Source organism: Sebastes fasciatus, chromosome 5, assembly GCF_043250625.1.
Source record: "Sebastes fasciatus isolate fSebFas1 chromosome 5, fSebFas1.pri, whole genome shotgun sequence".
NCBI classification, from domain to species: domain Eukaryota; kingdom Metazoa; phylum Chordata; class Actinopteri; order Perciformes; family Sebastidae; genus Sebastes; species Sebastes fasciatus.
The window spans coordinates 30,542,386-30,566,022 of NC_133799.1; the positions used below are offsets into that span (position 1 = coordinate 30,542,386).

At 41.0% G+C, this 23,637-nt stretch overlaps 4 protein-coding genes across 8 annotated transcripts in view; all 4 read left to right on the forward strand.

The window, feature by feature from the left end:
• orc1 (origin recognition complex, subunit 1) overlaps positions 1 to 23,637 on the forward strand; it is a 303,843-nt gene that overhangs the window by 245,436 nt on the left and 34,770 nt on the right. The window lies entirely within an intron of this gene.
• Positions 1,292 to 6,207, forward strand: LOC141768498 (interferon-induced protein with tetratricopeptide repeats 5-like). Its single transcript, XM_074636828.1, has 3 exons — positions 1,292 to 1,296; positions 2,669 to 3,764; positions 5,574 to 6,207. Exons 1-3 carry the CDS (start codon positions 1,292 to 1,294, stop codon positions 5,781 to 5,783), a joined length of 1,311 nt encoding a protein of 436 aa, XP_074492929.1. The 3' UTR covers positions 5,784 to 6,207.
• On the forward strand, positions 9,883 to 22,791 carry LOC141768251 (interferon-induced protein with tetratricopeptide repeats 1-like). Of its 5 annotated transcripts, none has more exons than XR_012594040.1 (3): positions 9,883 to 10,078; positions 15,109 to 16,647; positions 22,461 to 22,791. XR_012594040.1 is itself a non-coding variant. In XM_074636354.1 (2 exons), exons 1-2 carry the CDS (start codon positions 10,071 to 10,073, stop codon positions 16,412 to 16,414), a joined length of 1,314 nt encoding a protein of 437 aa, XP_074492455.1. In that variant the 5' UTR covers positions 9,883 to 10,070; the 3' UTR covers positions 16,415 to 17,071. The 5 variants fall into 5 exon arrangements, 1 of the variants encoding a protein (XP_074492455.1); XR_012594041.1 differs by having other exon boundaries at positions 15,109 to 16,634; positions 22,363 to 22,791; XR_012594038.1 differs by lacking the exon at positions 22,461 to 22,791 and adding an exon at positions 16,731 to 17,071.
• LOC141768252 (interferon-induced protein with tetratricopeptide repeats 1B-like) lies at positions 17,818 to 22,791 on the forward strand. Its single transcript, XM_074636356.1, has 2 exons — positions 17,818 to 17,946; positions 20,113 to 22,791. Exons 1-2 carry the CDS (start codon positions 17,939 to 17,941, stop codon positions 21,419 to 21,421), a joined length of 1,317 nt encoding a protein of 438 aa, XP_074492457.1. The 5' UTR covers positions 17,818 to 17,938; the 3' UTR covers positions 21,422 to 22,791.

A 23,637-nucleotide genomic window follows, 5' to 3' on the forward strand; every position in this document is an offset into this window, starting at 1 on the left:
TTTTAACCGTGTACTTTGTATGTGTAAAAATTACAATAAAGTTGAATTTGACTTGATAATGCAGGTGTCTCTCCGTCTCCAACCACTGTCACAGCTCTTCATGGACACTGCAGATGGCCGCTGCTCAAAGTGTACATATACATATACTCTATAAATGTGTTTAAGATGATGCACATGACATCATAATATTTCTATTTGATGAGAAAGTGCAGCCATAAAAATTAGGTTTCTTGGGTTTGAATATTTCACTCAGTGTGGCATCTATAGGTTATTATATCTTCAATAATAAAAAAAACTGTGTCTAACCATAAATCAACTTCAGAGCAAGTATTATGACATTTCATGAGTGATGGTTTAGTTTCTCCATATGCGGAATATGCTTCCATGGACTTCTAACCCCCAAAAGGCACAACTAGACCACACTGTCAACCATCATACCAAATTTGAAGTTCCTAAGTTTAATAGTTTCTGAGTTCTGCTAACCATAAATCAACTTAAGAGCAAATATTATGACAACATTTTATGAGTCTTGGTTTAGTTTCTTCATATGTGGCTGTAGATTTCCATTCCTAGAAAATGAAAGTCAAGGTGAAGACAGAACACAAGACTTAATAAATGTGGGAGGTTAACCAGATAAGGAAACTGAAATCACTTGTTGGCCAAATTTGTGCGTCCTGGATATTCATGTGGGGGTGGGGGTCAATTGGAATAAGATTATAAAGTGTAGTAGCCCATGTGACCTTTAGGATTTATGTATATTGTAATTACTGTAACATATTTTCACCTCTGTTTAATTAGGCTACTATTTTTTTATTTACTTGCATAATAATTTGATGGTATTGCCTACTGCCTATTAGCTTCAGAGAATGAGCATTTTATTAATATGTTTGTTATGAAAACCTCAATAAAAATAGATAATAAATAAAAATGTGTTCTTCAAGAAGAAACAAACTGTTTCTAACTTTCAATTTCAGAGAAAAAATAATCACAACATTTGATAAGTCATTTTTTTGTTTATTCAGATGTGGCTGCAGGTTTACATTCCTGGGAAACGAAAGTCAAGGTGCATTAAAACAGAACAAAAGGCTTTACACGCAAATGCCCCGCCTCTTCGCTTTGCTTCGACTTCAGTGAGAGCATTTAAAGCTGCGTCCTCAACAACATCACATCATTTACAGCAAAGCAGAAGTTGGACATCACTGACTTTATACCAGCGAACCCAAATCCAGCATCAAGAGCAAAAACCAGCCCAATATTTAGAGAACTACTGAGTCGAGGAAACAGCTGAATGATGAGGTGAGTAGCTGCTTCTGCATTTCATATCATTGTTGGAGTAAATAATGTAGGCTTCTTACTTTTCTCTCTTGTTTCTTGTTCTTTTCCTTTCTTCATTCTTCCCTTTCAGATAGGGCCACATGAATTTTAAAAATTGTATTTTCTTTCTTATTCTTAACAATTATTATAAATCAATTGTTTTCTAAAAGTTTATTCATGATAGTGTAATAAAGAAGAAAGTCCGGTTTCCATAACAACAAGCCAAACAACACAACACGGCAACCAAATCAGCGTCACTGCGGTCAAAAACCCTTTGCCCTTCTGGGCTAAACCCTGACGTCAACACAACACTTCCTACCTATATACCCGTGGCTGGGTCAAGCAATTAACACAGCGCCACCTAGTGTTCCTAACAGTGAATTACACCACAACCTCAGTATGTGTCAGCATCATTTTTTGGCTCTTACAGTTGTTGTTGTTGTTATTATCCTATTATCATTAAACCATTTCATCCTTCCTGTCTTCCTTGTTTTCTTCTGTCTCACACATTTCTGTCATTTTCTTCCTTCCTTACTTGCCTCCTCCTTCCTTACCTCTTTCAGCCATCTTTTTCTTATTTCTTGCCTTATTCCCTTCTGTCTTTTCTTCCTCCCCTCTGTCCCTCCCTCCTTCTTTTTCTCCTCCTGCCTCACTCTGTTTCTTCCTTTATTTATTTATTCACTGCATACCTCATTCCCCTTTGTGTTTTCTTTCATCCTTTGTTCCTTCTTGTCCTCCATGTTTTTATCCTCTCTCTGTTACTTCTTCTCTTAACCATTCCTTCCCTCATTTCCTTATCCATTTCCTTCCTTTCCATCCACTAATTTTCCTTCCTTTGTCCTCTGTTCCCATTTCAAGTTTTACTTCTTTATGTACTTTGCTTTTCCTTATTATCTTTAAGCCTACTTTTTCTTTCCAGCCGTCTGTTGGTCCATATTCTTTTCCTTCCTATCCTCTCTTCTTTCATGACTCCTTCCTTATTTCCTTCCTATCCTCTAATACTCTTTAATCCATTTCCATCCCCCCTCCATTCCTTCCTTATTCCTTATTTCCTTGCTGTCTATCAAATCAAATCACGTTTATTTATCACATATACAACCATACACAGTACAACGTGTAGTGAAATTATTTTGTGTTCCAGCTCCATAAGGCAACTAACAAATAGAAAAGAAAATCTTTCCCTCCTTATTTCCTTCCTGTCCATTCAATGCCCCTAACTCCATTTCTATGTTCCTCCCTTCCTCCACATGAGATGAACAGTGGTTATCCAAACATAGCACATGTACATTAAGAGCATATTATATTAACCTACTGGTGATGTGTTTTAATATTTGTTATTTTTACTCTCCATCAGTGCTGCTCAGAGTCAAAAAACACTGGTGTCCAAACTGGAGGCCCTGCAGTGCCACTTCACCTGGGATCTGGAAGCCAGCACGAACAAACTTTTCCATCTCAGGGACCAGCTGGAGGACATCGGCACAGAGGAGGGAAACCGCTGGCTGGGTCACATTTACAACCTGCGGGGGTTCATTCAATACAAGCTGGGGTTGACTAAAGACGCCCAGAGTTTGTTCAACAAGGCTGCAGAGGCCTTCCGCCAAATGAGACGTGAAGATGAGGGTCACTGGTTAGTAGTGAACTACGGGAACCTGGCTTGGCTGCACCACCACCTGGGAGACCAAGCAGAGAGTCAGGCTTACCTGACAAAGATCGACGCCCTGATGAATAAATACCCATCTCCATCCCAGGACGAGCTCCATCCAGAGATCTACGCTGAAAAAGCCTGGACCCTGATGAAGTTCAGCAGAGATGAAAAGCTGGCTGCAGATTACTTCCAGAGAGCCATGAAGATGCAGCTGGACATGGTGGAGTGGAACACCAGCCACGTCTTAGGGTTAGCGAGAGCTTTTAAAGACAGCAACACGGGGCTGGAGGCTGACATGTTGGAGAAAGTGAGAATCGCCAAGGAACAGGATCAAGACAACTTTTACCTCGCTGCTTACTACCTTGAGCAATGTGCTAAGAAAGGAAAGAGAATTGAAGATGAAGCACGACAGTTAGCCAGAAAGGTTTTGAGAAATCCCGTCAGCAGCTACAATGGTATGAAACCATTAATATGGGTTTACAAAAAACATGTTTCTATTGATGAGGCCATTGAATTGGCAGAGGAGGCTCTGGAAAAACATCCAGATGAGCGTTATCTGAAGAGATGTGCTGCACTCTGTTACAAATGGAAGTTCATGGTTGTTAGTGACAATCGCCCAAAGCAAAGCATGATAGACAGAGCAATCACTCTCCATAAGGAGGTGATTTCTCTTTACCCTCATTCTACACTTATGAAGGAACTAGACCTCGCAAATATATACGCAAAATCCAATCAAGGCCAGGCTAAAGCTGAGCAGATCTATCAGGGACTGCTAGAAAGGAATCTGGAACCTCCAGAGAAGCAGGTCCTTTACAACCACTACGCAAAATATTTATACTTCGATCGAAATGAGGTACGAAGTTCAATAACATATCACATGAAGGCGGCAGCGATACCACAACAATCCTTCTGTCATGAGAGCAGCATCACAACTCTGAAGAAGATTACAGCCAAAGGCAGGAACCCAATGTGTAGAGAAATAGAGGAGTTTCTGGAAAACCTGCAAGAGCCATAGTGTTTTGAACATCACTGGTTTCAGATTGAGCTGTATCCTTTAAAGGCAGGTTTCAACAAGTGTCAGCAAGTTTTAGACTTAAGTACATTTAATGGAAGACAAAAGCTTTTTTTTTAAAACTATCTAAAAACCTAAACATTTGCTCTGAAAAACTGTCAGCAGTAGTACACTCAATTTGTACTAAACAGGCTGAATCATTCAATAACACTTGTCCTTTAAATAACATCCACTGTGGACATGTTCAAATGTTATTACCATAGTTCAGTATCACATGATTTATTAAAATAGATTTTGATCAGTGTTGTTTTTCATAACTTACATGTAATCACTGTGTTTATTATATTCCTGTTGTGTTGATTGTTTTTTTTTCCATAGCACTGTATTTTAAGTTTATATAAGAACTAAACTATATGTAATTTGAATGTCTGTAAGCTTTGGAGTAGTGAAATATAAAACTCTCTGATAATGTTATTGATAATTTGATGTAACCTGAATATTATTGCCAGATGCAACTGATTGTATGTATAAAGTATGTCAAGCTGTGTCTCAGTTGTACACAATAGCCTATTAATACTAATAAATATATATTATGTACCCTAAGAAATCTGTAAGTTGTTTTGTTTTGGTGGTTATTATACAAGAAATTCATGTAGGCTTCACTATCTTGCAGTACTGTACTACACAGGGCGCTGATGGACGTTAATCAAAATACAGCTTTCAACTTGTAAGTCAACATGGATGAACATCGCACATATACAGTTGTATAACTCCAAGGTGACATGTGAACAGGTGACAAATGATGAAATACGAGCCTTTGTGTCAAAGTGTTTCCCTGTCAGTGTGAAGTGGTAACCCAACAGTAACCTGGTTACACCAGTAGGTAACAGCAGAGTCATAATGCAGGTGTGTCCAGGTAACTGATGGCTCTTCATACCCGCTGCTCAGTGTGTCCACATATAGGCTACTACATATATAAATGCATATAAATATAAAATAATGCACATGTAACCTTAATATTTTATAAGATGTTGCAGCCATAAAGAATATGGCATCTTGTGTTTGAATATTTCACTCAGTGTGGCATCATATTCCTGAAGAAGAAGAAAAAACTTTCTAACCTTAAATCAACATAAGAAAAAATATCATGACAAATTTGATGAGTCATGTTTTAGTTTATTCAGATGTGGCTGTAGGTTTCCATTCCTGGGAAACGAAAGTCAAGGCGCATTAAGACTGAACACAAGACACTATGCTCAAATGCCCCCCACTTGCAATCTGGCATACCGGGCATTTTCCCGGTGGACCGACGTCCTTTTGGGCCGACGTATGCCTTTTTGTGTTGTTTGTTTTTACCCATAAAACAGGTAAATCGGCCCATTTCTTTTCCTTAATTGACACTGGGCTGGCCCAATCTCTCTGTGCCGGGCGGCCATATGGAGGAGGAGATGGAGAGAGATGAGGGAGGGAGTGTAGAGATAAGCATTATGGGCTGTTTGGCTCAACATGTCATGAGAGATGAGCAGTACTCGAAGTGGGCCGGTACGTAGCGGTACGCAGATATTCCAGGAACTGCTAGAACTGGAACCTGCAGATAAACAGATGCTTTACAACTTCTATGCAAAACACTTATACCTTGATCGTCAGGAGTACCAAAGGTCAATACAATATAACATGAAGGCAGCAGCAATACCGCATCAATCCTCCTTTCGTGGGGACAGCATCACAACTCTGGAGAAGATTAAAGACAAAGGCAGGAACCAAATGTGTAGAGAAATAGAGGAGTTTCTGGCAAACCTGCAAAAACCATAGTGTTTTTAACAGGACTGGTTCTGAATCTACTAAAAAATGTAGATAATTTATTTACAAAATAATCTCTACTTACTTTTTAATTTAATTACATATAAAACTACTTCTATACTTCTTAAAATAAAGTTAAAATGGAAGTGAGAATCTTACAGTGAAGACCTGCTGATCATGGCAAGGCAAGAAGTCAAGCTTGGCCCTATTCAACGCAAATGCAAAATGCAAAATGCAAAATGCAAAAAAAAGCACGAGCTGTATCCTTTAAAGGCAGGTTTCAACAAGTGTCTGCAAGTTTTTAGACTTAATTACATTTAATGGAAGACAAAAGCTTTTTTTAAAAACTATCTAAAAATCTACACATTTGCTCTGAAAAACTGTCAGCAGTAGTACACTCAATCTGTACTAAACAGGCCGAATCATTCAATAACACTAGTCCTTTAAACAACATCCACTGTGGACATGTTCAAATGTTATTACTATAGTTCAGTATCACATGATTTATTAAAATAAATTTTGATCAGTGTTGATTTTCATAACTTACATGTAATCACTGTGTTTATTATATTCCTGTTGTGTTGATTGTTTTTTCCATAGTACTGTATTTTAAGTTTATATAAGAACTACACTATATGTAATTTGAATGTCTGTAAGCTTTGGAGTCGTGAAATATAAAACTCTCTGATAATGTTATAGATAATTTGATGTAACCTGAATCAGGCCAGCCATTAGGAATTATGGGCAGGGGGACAGATTTTCCAAATTGGGCCCCTCAACCAACCTGACTCCAGATCATCCAGTTTCATATGATACCAGTATCTTTACTCCAACTTTAAAACTGAGCCTGCTAGTGGGTTTTATTTGCTAGTCTGCCTATAGCTCCTCATCTTTGTACGTTCAGCTTCGCCTGTCATACCTGCTGCTTCTCCAAAAATGTGTTCATTGCCTCTCGGATCCTTTCATTTTCTTGATCTCTCTGTACCCTGGCTTTTATTTTGTTGAGGCCCCAATCATGGCCATCCACAAGGATATGGAGTAGCCAGCCAGGGGGAAACAGTAGCCAGCTAGGGGGATCCGGGGGCATGCCCCCTCTGAGAATTTCTTTTTATAAAAGCCCAATTTTGGTGACCTGTGGTACATTCTAATGACACTATTCCATCATATACACTGATCTTAATTATTATGTATTTTAATGAGTTTGCCTGCCTGATTGTAAACATGTAGCTAGTGAATTATTGTAAAGGAGAATCAGACTTCTAGTGTGTTAGCCCACAGTCTGTAATAGTTATTAATATTTAAAACCACGTCTATTCCTGACTGATCAGAACTTTTCTAATTTAGAATCATAGACCTTATTAATTATTTATTTATTGACACCTTCACTTAGTGATGTTACGTGCTGTGCTGAGGCTTCGGAGCGTGTGTCGAGTAATCCAGGAAGTTTTCCGCGATGCGCGTATCGAGGCTTGTATCGTTTTAGACTAATGACGTCATTGATGACATCTGAAGCCTCGCTACCGGCCATACCGCGTCACTGGTTCAGGAAGTGGTTCAGATCTTCACTGGTTGAACCAATGCCACTTTTAAGAAGTGACACAGAACACTAATATTACCCCTCCTACCATTATTATATTATATCACACTACAATACAATACAATTATTGACCAAAGGATTGGTTTATACACTTAAGATGAATCAAACAATTACAATTTATTATACATGTATGTTATATACTCATAATATACTTACTAGAAAATATACATTATATTATATATTATATAGATATAAATTGATTACATGGTAATATATATTTCTTTCATTGCTTATAGTCATTCCCAACAGCCTTTACTGGCGCAAAATACAGTATATCACAGATCTGTGGTCCCAGTAGACCACAACCAGCACTGCTCCCAGTAGACCACATACACTTACACACCAAAAACTGACAATAACCTGATATTTTCAGGTGGAATTACATTCATTCATTCATTCATTCATTCATTCATTCATTCATTCATTCTCACTGTGCAATATCATTTTCCATTTGTGCAATTTTGTTAATAGTCTTGTTTATTGTCAATACTGTATATACTGCTCCTATTTTTTATACTTCCTTCTATGGGTTCATATTTTGTTACACTTTGTTTAGCTCTTTTTTACTGTGTTAGCTGATGCATCTTGTTTTTTGCACCATCCCCTTTGCTGCTGTACACTGCAAATTTCCCCACTGCGGGACTAATAAAGGAATATCTTATCTTATCTTATCACATGGTTAAGATCATATCTGCCTGTTTTACACTCTTTGACCACCAGGTGGTTTCGTGTGCAATTGAAGCCTGGAGAATTGAAACCTTTTCCGAACCAATTTGCTGGAAAGCTTCAAAGCTTCATGAAGCTTCAGCTCGCCATCACCACCTTCACTGTGGTTTATCGAGACATGCCACAATGATGGTTAATGTCTAAATGCTCTCTTATTCAATGGAAATAAACACGGTTACTTTAAGGGTCCCAGGTCTTATCTAGCCCGTGTATTGATTTTAAATTAAATAGATAAAGTAGATAAATTAAATATTAGATCAAATAAACCTTTGTCAAAAAAAAACTCTGAAATAATTAATCATGTGAATCACTTTACTCAAAACATGTGAATCTAGTAAATCAACTCAACTTCTGTCATCTTCACTATCATCATACTTTATCCCATAGGGGCCTACAGCAGGAAGTTGTACATTACATTACATCATATTTATATTTATGATTTGGGACATCTGAATCCGTGTATGAGTCTGACCCTCTGGAGGTGACGTCATCTTTCATTGATCAGCTGTTTACCGTTAATTACACCTTCCACAGTTTCATAATGAACCGACAATAGTTTTATATTTCTCCACGGGTGGGGTCGGTCGGTCGAGATTCAACTCGGCGGATGAATGAGGGCAGCTCGACGGATCCCCGTCGGACCCCAGTCATCGGATCTCTCCTGGCTCATTTCCTCCGTGCGGTCACGCTGCGCACCATGGATGGGTTAAAAGGTGCGCACCCCTCACCCCTCACCGGGTCAAGTTTGGACCGAACCATTTTCACAGTCACAGCAGGGGGGTGGAGGTATGAGATGATAAAGGTGAAAGGTGTTTTACTGATACCAATATATTTATTTATCAGTGATAAAGGTCAGTAAGTAAAGTGTTGTTCTTGATCCCATTTAAGGGTCAACCATAGACCTTTGCATGACCCCCTCTGGCCTTGGGTCTGGGGACAGCTGTACCCTTTGCCCCCGCCTGACGGTGGGCCTGACCTGAATATTATTGCCAGATGCAACTGATTGTATGTATAAAGTATGTCAAGCTGTGTCTCAGTTGTACACAATAGCCTACTAATACTAATAAATATACATTATGTACACTAAGAAATCTTAAAGTTGTTTTGTTTTGGTGGTTATTATACAAGAAATCCATGTAGGCTTCACTATCTTGCAGTACTGTACTACACAGGGCGCTGATGGACGTTAATCAAAATACAGCTTTCAACTTTTAAGTCAACATGGATGAACATCGCACACATACAGTTGTAAAACTCCAAGGTGACATGTGAACAGGTGACAAATGATCAAATACGAGCCTTTGTTTCAAAGTGTTTCCCTGTCAGTGTGAAGTGGTAACCCAACAGTAACCTGGTTACACCAGTAGGTGGAAGCAGAGTCATAATGCAGGTGTGTCCAGGTAACTGATGGCTCTTCATACCGACACTCTTCAGACGACCACTGCTCAAAGTGTCCACATATAGGCTACTAAATATATAAATGCATTTAAATATAAAATAATTCACGTCACCTTAATACTTGATAAGATGTTACAGCCATAAATAATATGGTATCTTGTGTTTGAATATTATATATCTGATATATAATATATATACTATATATCAGTGTGGCATCATATTACTCAAGAAGAAATACAACTTTATAACTTTCAATCAACATAAGAAAAAATATCATGACAAATTTGATGAGTCATGTTTTAGTTTATTCAGATGTGGCTGTAGGTTTCCATTCCTGGGAAACGAAAGTCAAGGCGCATTAACACTGAACAATAGGCTTTACACGCAAATGCCCCTCCTCTACAGTCTGCTTCGACTTCAGTAAGAGCATTTAAAGCTGCGTCCTCAACAACATCACATCATTTACAACAAAGCAGAAGTTGGACATCACTGACTTTATACCAGCGAACCCAAATCCAGCATCAAGAGCAGAAACCAGCCCAATATTTAGAGAACTACTGAGTCGAGGAAACAGCTGAATGATGAGGTGAGTAGCTGCTTCTGCATTTCATATCATTGTTGGAGTAAATAATGTAGGCTTCTTACTTTTCTCTCTTGTTTCTTGTTCTTTTCCTTTCTTCATTCTTCCCTTTCAGCTAGGGCCACATGAATTTTAAATTTTTTATTTTCTTTCTTATTCTTAACAATTATTATGAATCGATTGTTTTCTGAAAGTTTCATCCCACCTCCAGTATTATAATTCTGTTGGAGAAATACTAAATGTTGTTGTTATAACTATCCTATTATCTTAAAACCACTTCCTGTCTTCCTTGCTTTCCTCTGTCTCACACCATTTCTGTCATTTTCTTCCTTCCTATTACTTGCCTCCTCCTTCCTTACCTCTTTCAGCCATCTTTTTCTTATATCTTGCCTTATCCCCTTTTGTCTTTTCTTCCTCCACTCCTTCTTTTTCTCTTCCTGCCTCACTCTGTTTCTTCCTTTATTTATTTATTCATTGCATACCTCATTCCCCTTTGTGTTTTCTTTCATCCTTTGTTCCTTCTTGTCCTCCATGTTTTTATCCTCTCTGTTACTTCTTCTCTTAACCATTCCTTCCCTCATTTCCTTACCCATTTCCTTCCTTTCCATCCACTAATTTTCCTTCCTTTGTCCTCTGTTCCCATTTCAAGTTTTACTTCTATACCTACTTTCCTTTTCCTTATTATCTTTAAGCCTACTTTTTCTTTCCAGCCGTCTGTTGGTCCATATTATTTTCCTTCCTATCCTCTCTTCTTTCATGACTCCTTCCTTATTTCCTTCCTATCCTCTAATACTCTTTAATCCATTTCCACCCCCCTCCATTCCTTCCTTCCTTTCTTCCTTATTTCCTTGCTGTCTATCAAATCAAATCACGTTTATTTATCACATACTGTATACAACCATACACAGTACAACGTGTAGTGAAATTATTTTGGTTTCCAGCTCCAGAAGGCAACTAACAAATAGAAAAGGAAATCTTTCCCTCCTTATTTTCTTCCTGTCCATTCAATGCTCCTAACTCCATTTCTATGTTCCTCCCTTCCTCCACATGAGATGAACAGTGGTTATCCAAACATAGCACACGTACATTAAAGCTGAAGTAGGAGAGATTAGAGCCAATATGATTAAAAAAAGTTATTTTTATAAAACGTGACTATATCGTGACAGTAGTGCATGAGACAGGTAACCTGAACAAAATCATGTGCCTCTGTGTCCTCCGGTGCTCCTAACGGCATTTGCAAGATTTCACAGACCGGAGGAAAACAAGCAGTAAGAGCTGATCTGAGGTCTGATATCCAGCTGCTGTCTATGAGAGCCAGCTGTCAATCACTCGCAAACTCCGACCAAACGGTCAAACTGCAGCGCTGATCAAATATGAATCAATATTATGTTACATTAATGCCTATTTCTCGCCTTGGATGTTTTCAGAATCATCTTGTAGTGCACGATTTAGCTGTAAAATGAGAAAGTTTGTGACGCCGTTGCCATTGTGAAATCTGGTGAAGGCACGCCAAGTTCCGGTCACATGAACGCTCTCTCAATGAAATGACCTGTGATTGGTCAAAGTCTCCCTTCACTGGCTAGATTTTCTAAAGCCTGAAAACAGAGTTATGAGGAGGTGCATGAGTCTAGTTATCTCTCGGAACACTTGAATTACAATATGCTGAAAGGTTATTATGGAATTTTTGCCCAATTATGCCAAAAATATACTGCCTACTGACACTTTAAGAGCATATTGCTTTAAAGGGACTGTTTGTAAGAATCAGAAATGCTTGTTAACAGCGACACCTGTGGCCGTTAAGTCAACGAAAGTCAGCGTCGGGCTCGCACTTGCTCACTCTAAATAGACATGAACGAGCATCGCTCAAAACAGTGAGGCGACACACGTCAGCTAAAACCACAATATCACTCTATATTTCACCGGCTTGGCAGTAATGTTAATAATAATAATAATAATAGCTTGGATTTATATAGCGCCTTTCATGAAACCCAAGGACGCTTAACAAAGACATAAATAAACACAACAAATGTAACATAACATTAGCTAGGGGCCATAGGCCTTGGTGAAGAGGTGGGTTTTGAGGAGTCTTTTGAAGGTGTCCAGAGATGGTGCGTTGCGGAGCTCTATGGGGAGAGAGTTCCAGAGGGTGGGGGCTGTCACACTGAAAGCTCTGTCCCCAAAAGTTCGCATTTTTGTGTAAGGGATGGAGAGCTGACCCGTGCCTGAGGATCTAAGGTTCCGGGGCTGTGTGTAAGGGTGGAGGGGGTCAGATAAATACTGAGGAGCCAGGGCGTTGAGGGATTTGTAGGTGAGGAGGAGGATTTTGTAGGTGATGCGGGACTTGACCGGGAGCCAGTGGAGGTGGATGAGGGTGGGGGTGAGTTTTGCACATACTGGAGCCTGTCCAGGGCTTTGCTGGGAACCCCGGACAGAACTCCATTGCAGTAGTCCAAACGGGAGGTGACGAAAGCGTGGATGAGGGTTTCTGCCACAGAGTCAGAGAGTGATTGCTGGAGACGTGAGATGTTTTTGAGGTGGAAGAAGGCGGATTTGGTGATGAACCTGATATGAGACTGGAATGAGAGTGTTGGGTCCAGGATGACACCCAGGTTGCGGACTTCCGAGGATGGGGAGAAGGAACAGCCGTCAACGTCCAGGTGGAGATCTCCAACCTTCCGGAGCAGGGCCTTGGGAGCCACAACCATGAGCTCGGTTTTGTTGCTGTTGAGTTTTAGGAAGTTAGATGACATCCAGATTTTTATTGCATGTAGGCAGTTTACAAGTGACTGTGGGGGTAGCTGGGTGGATGGTTTGGTGCTAAGATATAGTTGTGTGTCGTCAGCATATGAATGAAAGCTGAGACCGTGGTGGCGGATGATCTGACCAAGGGGGAGCATGTAGATGGTGAAGAGGAGGGGTCCCAGCACAGAGCCTTGAGGTATGCCATGGTTGACTGGGGCCGGGGTGGAACTGGAGTCTCTGATGGTGACAAACTGTTTTCTGTTTGTGAGGTAGGACTGAAACCAGGAGAGAGCTGAACCGGTGAGGCCAAGGTAGTCAGATAGGCGGGTGAGGAGGATGGTGTGGGAGACTGTGTCGAAGGCAGCTGAGAGGTCCAGGAGGATGAGGATGCTGATGTGACCAGAATCTGCAGCGATGAGGAGGTCATTTGTGATTTTGATGAGGGTGGTCTCTGTGCTGTGGTGTGGTCTGAAGCCAGATTGAAACATTTCGTAGAGCTCATGGTTGGCCATATGTTGATGGAGTTGGGCGGCCACTGCTCTTTCCAGAATTTTGCTCAGGAAAGGAAGGTTGGAGATCGGTCGGTAGTTGTTGCTGTCATCCCGGTCCAGACCTGGCTTTTTGAGGATGGGAGTGACTGATGCCATCTTGAGGCTGTCGGGTACAAGACCAGATGCCAAGGAGGAGTTGATGATGTTCACCATAATGGGGCACAGAGCAGGTAGGCAAGCATTGACCAAGGCTGTGGGCATGGGGTCCAGAGAACAGGTGGAGGCTTTGGCCTTAGTGACCAACTTGGCGACCTGAGGAGCACATACAGGGGAGAAGAAGGAGAGGGAGCACTGAGGCAGGCGAACATCCAAGGGAGCCACGCCCAGTGGCTGAGGTGTGTGTGGAGGGAGGTGGGCAGGCGCCAGGAGCTGCTGATGGATGGACTCGACTTTGTCCTGGAAAAAGTCCAGGAACTTAGTGCAGAGGTCGGGGGCACCTGAGGGGAGGGGGGGGTCGAGGGGGCGAAGGAGCCGGTTGATGGTGGTGAACAGCATTCTGGGGTGGATTTGTTGGTTGGTAATGAGGGTGGAGTAGTAGTGTGTTTTGGCCTGGGAGAGAGCTACTTTGTAGGCCCTCACATGCTCTTTATAAGCCTCAAGGTGGACAGTGAGGCCAGATCTTTTGTTGCGCCTCTCCAGTTGACGGCCGGTGGTCTTCTGGGTGCGGAGTTCAGTGGTGAACCAGGGGGCAGGACGGGTGTAGGAGACAGTCCAGGTTTTGAGGGGGGCAAGGGAGTCAAGGCTGCCGGATAAAGTGGCGTTGTAGTGGGAAACCAGCCCATCAGCAGAGCTGTCGTGGGGATCTGAGGCCAGATGGGTCGCTATCAGGTCGTTCAGAGCTGGTGTACTCACTGTCTTGATGTTCCTGTATTGGATGGTACGTTTTATGCGCTGCCTGGGCAGGGTGACAGGAACAGTGCAAAGAACAGCGAGATGGTCTGAAACAGCGAGGTCTAGGCACTGCAGATGGGAGGGAGTTGTGCCAGTGGAGCACACCAGATCCAACGTGTGGCCTTTAGTGTGGGTGGGACTTTTAACGTGCTGTGTGATGTTGAAACAGTCCAACAGTGACAGGAATTCAGTGGCAAACGAGCAGCTGGTGGAGTCCACATGACTCCACATGTTAGCTGCCCAGACGAAGGTCTCTCCATGAATTAATGCTGATCCTAGTGTTGGCTTTTCCTGCTTCAGCCTCCCGACCGCGGCCAGAGGGAGACACCGGCAAACGGTCGGAGACGATAAAGTTTCTCGCTGCGGAGCCCCGTCACTTCACAAGACATGGGAAACCTCTGTTGGTCTGGAGGAGCTGCAGCAGTTATTTCTGCACAAACGTCCACTGCACATTCACTAGATATTCTCAGAGCTAAACTAACTCTTCTGCAGTGTGTAGTGTGCGCGCATGCACGTGAGGTGGAGCAAGCTGAGTGAAGGCAAGCAGGCAGAGGAGCAGAGGAGCAGAGACTCCGGCCCTGGAGACCAAAGCTACGGTCTCCCCCGCGTCCTCTGTCCGCGGCCAACACTGTTTTGCAAGACGGGCATCACTAGATATAACTTTGCGGTTTTGGTGCTTCCGGGTAGTTTGTGTTGGAGTCTTGTCTGAACAGCGTAGCCACAGACGAGCGCGCATATGAGAGCGCACATGGGACACCGACCCGGGTGATTTATACGTGTAAAAAGTTACAAACAGTCCCTTTAACCTACTGGTGATGTGTTTTAATATTTGTTATTTTTACTCTCCATCAGTGCTGCTCAGAGTCAAACAACACTGGTGTCCAAACTGGAGGCCCTGCAGTGCCACTTCACCTGGGATCTGGACCCCAGCAGGACCAAACTTTTCCGTTTCCGTGACCAGCTGGAGGACATCGGCACAGAGGAGGGAAACAGCTGGCTGGGTCACATTTACAACCTGCGGGGGTTCATTCAATACAAGCTGGGGTTGACTGAAGACTCCCAGAGTTTGTTCAACAAGGCTGCAGAGGCCTTCCGCCAGATGAGACGTGCAGATGAGGGTCCCTGGTTAGTGGTGAACTACGGGAACCTGGCTTGGCTGAACCACCACCTGGGAGACCAAGCAGAGAGTCAGGCTTACCTGACAAAGATCGACGCCCTGATGAATAAATACCCATCTCCATCCCAGGACGAGCTCCATCCAGAGATCTACGCTGAAAAAGCCTGGACCCTGATGAAGTTCAGCACAGACAAAAATCTGGCTGCAGATTACTTCCAGAGAGCCATCAAGATGCAGCCGGACATGGTGGAGTGGAACACCAGCCACGTCTTAGTGTTAGCGAGAGCTTTTAAACACAGCAACACGGGGCTGGAGGCTGACATGTTGGAGAAAGTGAGAATCGCCAAGGAACAGGATCCAGAGAACTTTTACCTCGCTGCTTACTACCTTGAGCAATGTGCTAAGAAAGGAGAGAGAATTGAAGATGAAGCACGAGAGTTAGCCAGAAAGGTTTTGAGAAATCCCGTCAGCAGCTACAATGGTATGAAACCATTAATAAGGGTTTACAGAAACTATCTTTCTATTGATGAGGCCATTGAATTGGCAGACGAGGCTCTGGAAAACCATCCAGGTGAGCGTTATCTGAAGAGATGTGCTGCACTCTGCTACAAATGGAAGATCCTTTTTTTCAGGGACAGTCGCCCAAAGCAAAGCATGATAGACAGAGCAATCAGTCTCCATGAGGAGGTGATTTCTCTTTACCCTCATTCTTCACTTGTGAAGGAACTAGACCTCGCAAATATGTACGCAAAATCCAATCACGGCCAGGCTAAAGCTGAGCAGATGTATCAGGAACTGCTAGAAAGGAATCTGGAACCTCCAGAGAAGCAGGTCCTTTACAACTACTACGCAAAATATTTAATCTTCGAGCGACGGGAGTACCAAAGGTCAATAAAATATCACATGAAGGCAGCAGCGATACCGCAACAATCCTTCTATCGTGGGAACAGCATCAAAGTCCTGGAGAAGATTACAGCCAAAGGCAGGAACCAAATGTGTAGAGAAATAGAGGAGTTTCTGGAAAACCTGCAAGAGCCATAGTGTTTTGAACATCACTGGTTCTAAATCCAGAACAAAATGTAGGTATTGCATTACCTAAAAAAATCTGTATGCACTTATTGATTAAGCTGTATCCTTTAAAGGCAGGTTTCAACAAGTGTCTGTAAGTTTTTAGACTTAAGTATATTTAATGGAAGACAAAAGCTTTTTTTAAAAACTATCTAAAAATCTACTCATTTGCTCTGAAAAACTGTCAGCAGTAGTACACTCAATCTGTACTAAACAGGCCGAATCATTCAATAACTCTAGTCCTTTAAATAACATCCACTGTGGACATGTTCAAATGTTATTACTATAGTTCAGTATCACATGATTTATTAAAATAGATTTTGATCAGTGTTGTTTTTCATAACTTACATGTAATCACTGTGTTTATTATATTCCTGTTGTGTTGATTGGGTTTTTTCCATAGCACTGTATTTTAAGTTTATATAAGAACTACACTATATGTAATTTGAATGTCTGTAAGCTTTGGAGTAGTGAAATATAAAACTCTGATAATGTTATAGATAATTTGATGTAACTTGAATATTATTGCCAGATGCAACTGATTGTATGTATAAAGTATGTCAAGCTGTGTCTCAGTTGTACACAATAGCCTACTAATACTAATAAATATACATTATGTACACTAAGAAATCTTTAAGTTGTTTTGTTTTGGTGGTTATTATACAAGAAATTCATGTAGGCTTCACTATCTTGCACTACTGTACTACACAGGGCGCTGATGGACGTTAATCAAAATACAGCTTTCAACTTGTAAGTCAACATGGATGAACATTGCACACATACAGTTGTATAACTCCAAGGTGACATGTGAACAGGTGACAAATGATCAAATACGAGCCTTTGTGTCAAAGTGTTTCCCTGTCAGTGTGAAGTGGTAACCCAACAGTAACCTGGTTACACCAGTAGGTAACAGCAGAGTCATAATGCAGGTGTGTCCAGGTAACTGATGGCTCTTCATACCCGCTGCTCAGTGTGTCCACATATAGGCTACTACATATATAAATGCATATAAATATAAAATAATTCACGTCACCTTAATATTTGATAAGATGTTGCAGCCATAAAGAATATGGCATCTTGGGTTTGAATATTATATATCTGATATATAATATATATATACTATATATCAGTGTGGCATCATATTCCCCAAGAAGAAATACAACTTTCTAACTTTCAATCAACATAAGAAAAAATATCATGACAAATTTGATGAGTCATGTTTTAGTTTATTCAGATGTGGCTGTAGGTTTCCATTCCTGGGAAACGAAAGTCAAGGCGCATTAAGACTGAACACATGACTCTATGCTCAAATGCTCCTCCTCTACAGTCTGCTTCGACTTGGTGAACATTTAAAGCTGCGTCTTCAACAACATCACATCATTTACAACAAAGCAGAAGTTGGACATCACTGACTTTATACCAGCGAACCCAAATCCAGCATCAAGAGCAACAAACAGCCCAATATTTAGAGAACTATTGAGTCGAGGAAACAGCTGAATGATGAGGTGAGTAGCTGCTTCTGCATTTCATATCATTGTTGGAGTAAATAATAAGTTTCATTGTGATTTATTTAATATCTTATCATTGAGTCCCAGAGCCTGAAATATTAAAGTTGCAGTGAAACGGAAGTTAGAGTCTTTAGCTTCTGAAAGGGAATATTTGAGCGGTGTCCAGTCAGGAGAGGGAATGAAATCAGATCCTTTGCATTTGATTGGACCCCTAAAAAAGTAGGCTTGCTTTGTTTACATAAAGGAAAAAATGGATGGATTTTGATAAACAAAAAAAAAAATACCATGGACTTGATTTTTGGTATTTTTTTATGCATGTTTTGTTAAATAGGTCCACAATATAAAAAGGCATTTTTCATTTCATCTAGACTTTGACATTATGAATCCAGTTTTCACTCCCAATTTCCTTGCTTTATTTTTTACTTAGGCCTACTTTTCTCTGTAATATGTTTCTTGTTCTTTTCCTTTCGTCCTTTTTCCCTTTCAGCCAGGGCCAGAGGAATTTTAAAGTTTATTGCTATTTTCTTTAAAAAAAATAAAATAAAATGATTACTGATCAGTTGTTTTCTGAAAGTTTCACCCACTACCAGGAATGTAATTATGGTGAAGAAATTGGAGAAATTATAAATATTTGTATTTTGTTTTAATTTAACTAATTAATTGTGTTCTTTTTATTTAATGTGTTTCCAGTGGAAGTTGAGGCTCTGCTTTCAGCCATCTTTCTTGAGTTCGTTCCTCATGTCTTATTTCCTGTCCTGTCTTTGTTTGTTCTCTTCTTTCTTTTCTTTGTCTTTTCATCCATTTTTCTCATTATTCTCTTCTCATTTCCTCCCTTCCTTTCTCCCTTCCTTCCATTTCTTCCTCGCCTCTTACAGCCCCCTTTCCTTATTTCTTAGCCCATTGCCATCTTTGGAGAAAGACTTTTGGTGGCCTCAAGGAAGTTCTGGCAAACCGTTAAGAGAGCTGAGTTGGAAGGGAAAGCTTTCGGTCTACGTTGCATCACCTATAGTAATGAGCTTTGTATATTGATCAGAAGAATGAGATCTCAGACACAAGCGGTCAAAATGAGTTTCCTAGCTGGGCTCAGGCTTACGTCCCTGCCACACTGCCTGCGTGAGCAGCGCATGTCGACTCTGTCGCTGAGCTGCTGCGGCTCGCACGCTTGTGGTGTCCACACAGACAGCGTTGCTGCTGCTGCGTTGCTACTGCTAGCCCTTTCTTTACTTTGCGCTATTACTACCGTATTTCCACAATTAAAAGCTGGTACTCTATTAATTCATGGAACCGCACACGTCACTACATTTTCCACAACACTGCCCTGCAAATATTTCAGAATAAATTACTTGAGTTAACAAATGAAGGGATTCTGTAAAAAAAAAAAATGCTAGAGGACTTTTATTTTGAAACAGAAACAACAAGTGTTTTCATGTCTGTGACATAGTGTACAGATATAGACATTGACACTAGTAATGTTACTGATATGATGTCAATATAGTGTCAAAAGATCATTTTCACTGTCTATTTTTGCTGAAAAATGCGCTCGTCACGCGAAAACATAGGCAACACCTCGATCTCTATACATGCCGAGCCGCGCTACTCACATGGGCTGTGTGGCTGCTCTAACCTGTTAACATGGGCGCTAAAATAAAAAGCAAGAGGTTCCGCACACACTGCTCATGCAGGCAGTGTGGCCAGGACGTCAGAGATAGGGTAAGTGAGCTCAGACATCGTGTAGAAAGGAGCCAGTTGAGGTGGTTTGGACATCTGATCAGGATGCGTCCTGGGCACCTTCTTTTGGAGGTTTTCCCGTTCACCTAGTTGGACACCCCGTGGTAGACCCAGAACACCCTGGAGATTATATATCTCATCTGTCTTGGGAAAGCCTCGGGATACCCAGGAGGAGATGGAAAAAGTTACTAGTGAGAGGGAATGGAAAATGGATGGATGTTTTATTTCCTTATTACTGGCCAATTCATTTTTCCTGACTTTGTTTATTTGCTGTCTATTCAATGCTTTTTAATCCATATTTTCCTTCCTTCCCTCTTTCCGTCCTTCCTTCCTCACATGCTGTACAGTGGTTATCCAAACATAGCACCTTAAGAGCATATTATATTAACATAATGATGATGTGTTTTAATATTTGTTATTCATATTCTCCATCAGTGCTGCTCAGAGTGAAACTACACTGGAGTCCAAACTGGAGGCCCTGCAGTGCCACTTCACCTGGGATCTGGACCCCAGCAGGTCCGTACTTCTACGTCGCAGGGAAACGTTCGAGGACATCGGCACAGAGGAGGGAAACAGCTGGCTGGGTCACATTTACAACCTGCGGGGGTTCGTTCAATACAAGCTGGGGTTGACTGAAGACGCCCAGAGTTTGTTCAACAAGGCTGCAGAGGCCTTCCGCCAGATGAGAAGTGCAGATGAGGGTCCCTGGTTAGTGGTGAACTACGGGAACCTGGCTTGGCTGAACCACCAACTGGGAGACCAAGCAGAGAGTCAGGCTTACCTGACAAAGATCGACGCCCTGAAAAATAAATACCCATCTCCATCCCAGGACGAGCTCCATCCAGAGATCTGCGCTGAAAAAGCCTGGACCCTGATGAAGTTCAGCGGAGATAAAAGGCAGCTGGCTGCAGATTACTTCCAGAGAGCCATCAAGATGCAGCCGGACATGGTGGAGTGGAACACCAGTCACATAATAGGGTTAGTGAAGGCTTTAAAGCACAGCAACAAAAAGTTTGGGGCTGACATGTTGGAGAAAATGAGAATCGCCAAGGAACAGGATCCAGAGAACTTGTACCTCGCTGCTTACTACCTTGAGCAATGTGCTAAGAAAGGACAGAGAATTGAAGATGAAGCACGAGAGTTAGCCAGAAAGGTTTTGAGAAATCCCGTCAGCAGCTACAGTGGTATTAAACCATTAATAAGGGTTTACAATCATTATATTTCTGTTGATGAGGCCATTGAATTGGCAGACGAGGCTCTGGAAAACCATCCAGATGAGCGTTATCTGAAGAGATGTGCTGCACTCTGTTACAAATGGGAGATCCTTTTTTACAGGGACAGTCGCCCAAAGCAAAGCATGATAGACAGAGGAATCAGTCTCCACAAGGAGGCGATTTCTCTTTACCCTCATTCTTCACTTTTGAAGAATGTAGCTCTCGCAGATATCTATGTAAAATCCAATGACGACCAGGCTAAAGCCGAGCAGATATTCCAGGAACTGCTAGAAAGGGAACTGGAACCTGCAGATAAACAGATGCTTTACAACCGCTATGCAAAACACGTATTCCATTATCGTCAGGAGTACCAAAGGTCAATACAATATCACATGAAGGCAGCAGCAATACCGCATCAATCCTCCTTTCGTGGGAACAGCATCACAACTCTGGAGAAGATTAAAGCCAAAGGCAGGAACCGAAAGTGTAGAGAAATAGAGGAGTTTCTGGCAAACCTGCAAAAACCATAGTGTTTTTAACAGGACTGGTTCTGAATCTACTAAAAATGTAGGAATTACATTTGCAAAACAATCTGCACTTACTTCTTAATTGTATTACATTTAAAAGAAAACTTGTGGAAAAAAATTGTGGAAATTGCTGAAAAGTTTCTTCTTCTTCTTAAAATAAAGTTAAAATGGAAGTGAGAATCTTACAGTGAAGACCTGCTGATCATGGCAAGGCAAGAAGTGAAGTCTATCCCTATTCAATGCAAATCATAGCACATTTACTTCATCCCTGTAAATGAATCCTCTGATGGCAATTCAATTAAAACAAATGGAATTTGCTGCAAAATTTCACCATTATAAAAACTAGCATGATCTGGCCTTAAAGTAGTCAGTATGCATCAACCAAAGTGCTTGTCAAATGATCAAACAGCATTTCATAAAGTTACAAAGTTTGAAGGATTCAGCTTCCACAACTTCCATTTGACAAGCACCTTGGTTGAATTATATTTACACCTTTAAAGCTGCAGTTGGTAACTTTGAGAAATATGATAAAAAGGTATTTTTATAAAACTCACTACATCCTGAGAGTAGTGCATGAGACAGATGGTCTGTGAAAAAAAATCATCCGATCAAACTGTCAAACTAGGCAGCACTGATCAAATTAATATCCTGTTACTGTAATGTCTATTTCCCACCTCAAATGTTTTCAGAAACAGCTTTCTGGAAAACCTGCAAGAGCCATAGTGTTTTGAACATCACTGGTTCTAAATCCAGAAATAAAATGTAGGTATTGCATTACCTAAAAAAATCTGTACACACTTATTGATTGAGCTGAATCCTTTAAAGGCAGGTTTCAACAAGTATCTGCAAGTTTTTAGACTTAAGTACATTTAATGGAAGACAAAAGCTTTTTTTTTAAAAACTATCTAAAAATCTACACATTTGCTCTGAAAAACTGTCAGCAGTAGTACACTCAATCTGTACTAAACAGGCTGAATCATTCAATAACACTAGTCCTTTAAATAACATCCACTGTGGACATGTTCAAATGTTATTACCATAGTTCAGTATCACATGATTTATTAAAATAGATTTGGATCAGTGTTGATTTTCATAACTTACATGTAATCACTGTGTTTATTATATTCCTGTTGTGTTGATTGTTTTTTTCCATAGCACTGTATTTTAAGTTTATATGAGAACTACACTATATGTAATTTGAATGTCTGTAAGCTTTGGAGTAGTGAAATATAAAACTCTGATAATGTAATAGATAATTTGATGTAACCTGAATATTATTGCCAGATGCAACTGATAGTATGTATAAAGTATGTCAAGCTGTGTCTCAGTTGTACACAATAGCCTACTAATACTAATAAATATACATTATGTACACTAAGAAATCTTTAAGTTGTTTTGTTTTGGTGATTATTATACAAGAAATTCATGTAGGCTTCACTATCTTGCAGTACTGTACTACACAGGGCGCTGATGGACGTTAATCAAACTACAACTTTCAACTTTTAAGTCAACATGGATAAACATCGCACACATACAGTTGTACAACTCCAAGGTGACATGTGAACAGGTGACAAATGATGAAATACGAGCCTTTGTGTCAAAGTGTTTCCCTGTCAGTGTGAAGTGGTAACCCAACAGTAACCTGGTTACACCAGTAGGTAACAGCAGAGTCATAATGCAGGTGTGTCCAGGTAACTGATGGCTCTTCAGGTAAATCGGCCCAATTATTATCCTTAATTGACACTGGGCTGGCCCAATCTCTCTGTGCCGGGCGGCCATAGGGAGGAGGAGAGGGAGGGAGATGAGGGAGGGAGTGTAGAGATAAGCATTATGGGCTGTCTGGCTCAACATGTCATGAGAGATGAACAGTGATCGAAGTGGGCCGGTACGTAGCGGTACTCAGATATTCCAGGAACTGCTAGAAAGGGATCTGGAACCTGCAGATAAATAGATGCTTTACAATCTCTATGCAAAACAGTTATACATTGATCGTCAGGAGTACCAAAGGTCAATACAATATAACATGAAGGCAGCAGCAATACCGCATCAATCCTCCTTTCGTGGGAACAGCATCACAACTCTGAAAAAGATTAAAGACGAAGACAGGATGTGTAGAGAAATAGAGGAGTTTCTGGCAAACCTGCAAAAACCATAGTGTTTTTAACAGCACTGGTTCTGAATCTACTAAAAAATGTAGATATTGCATTTGCTAAATAATC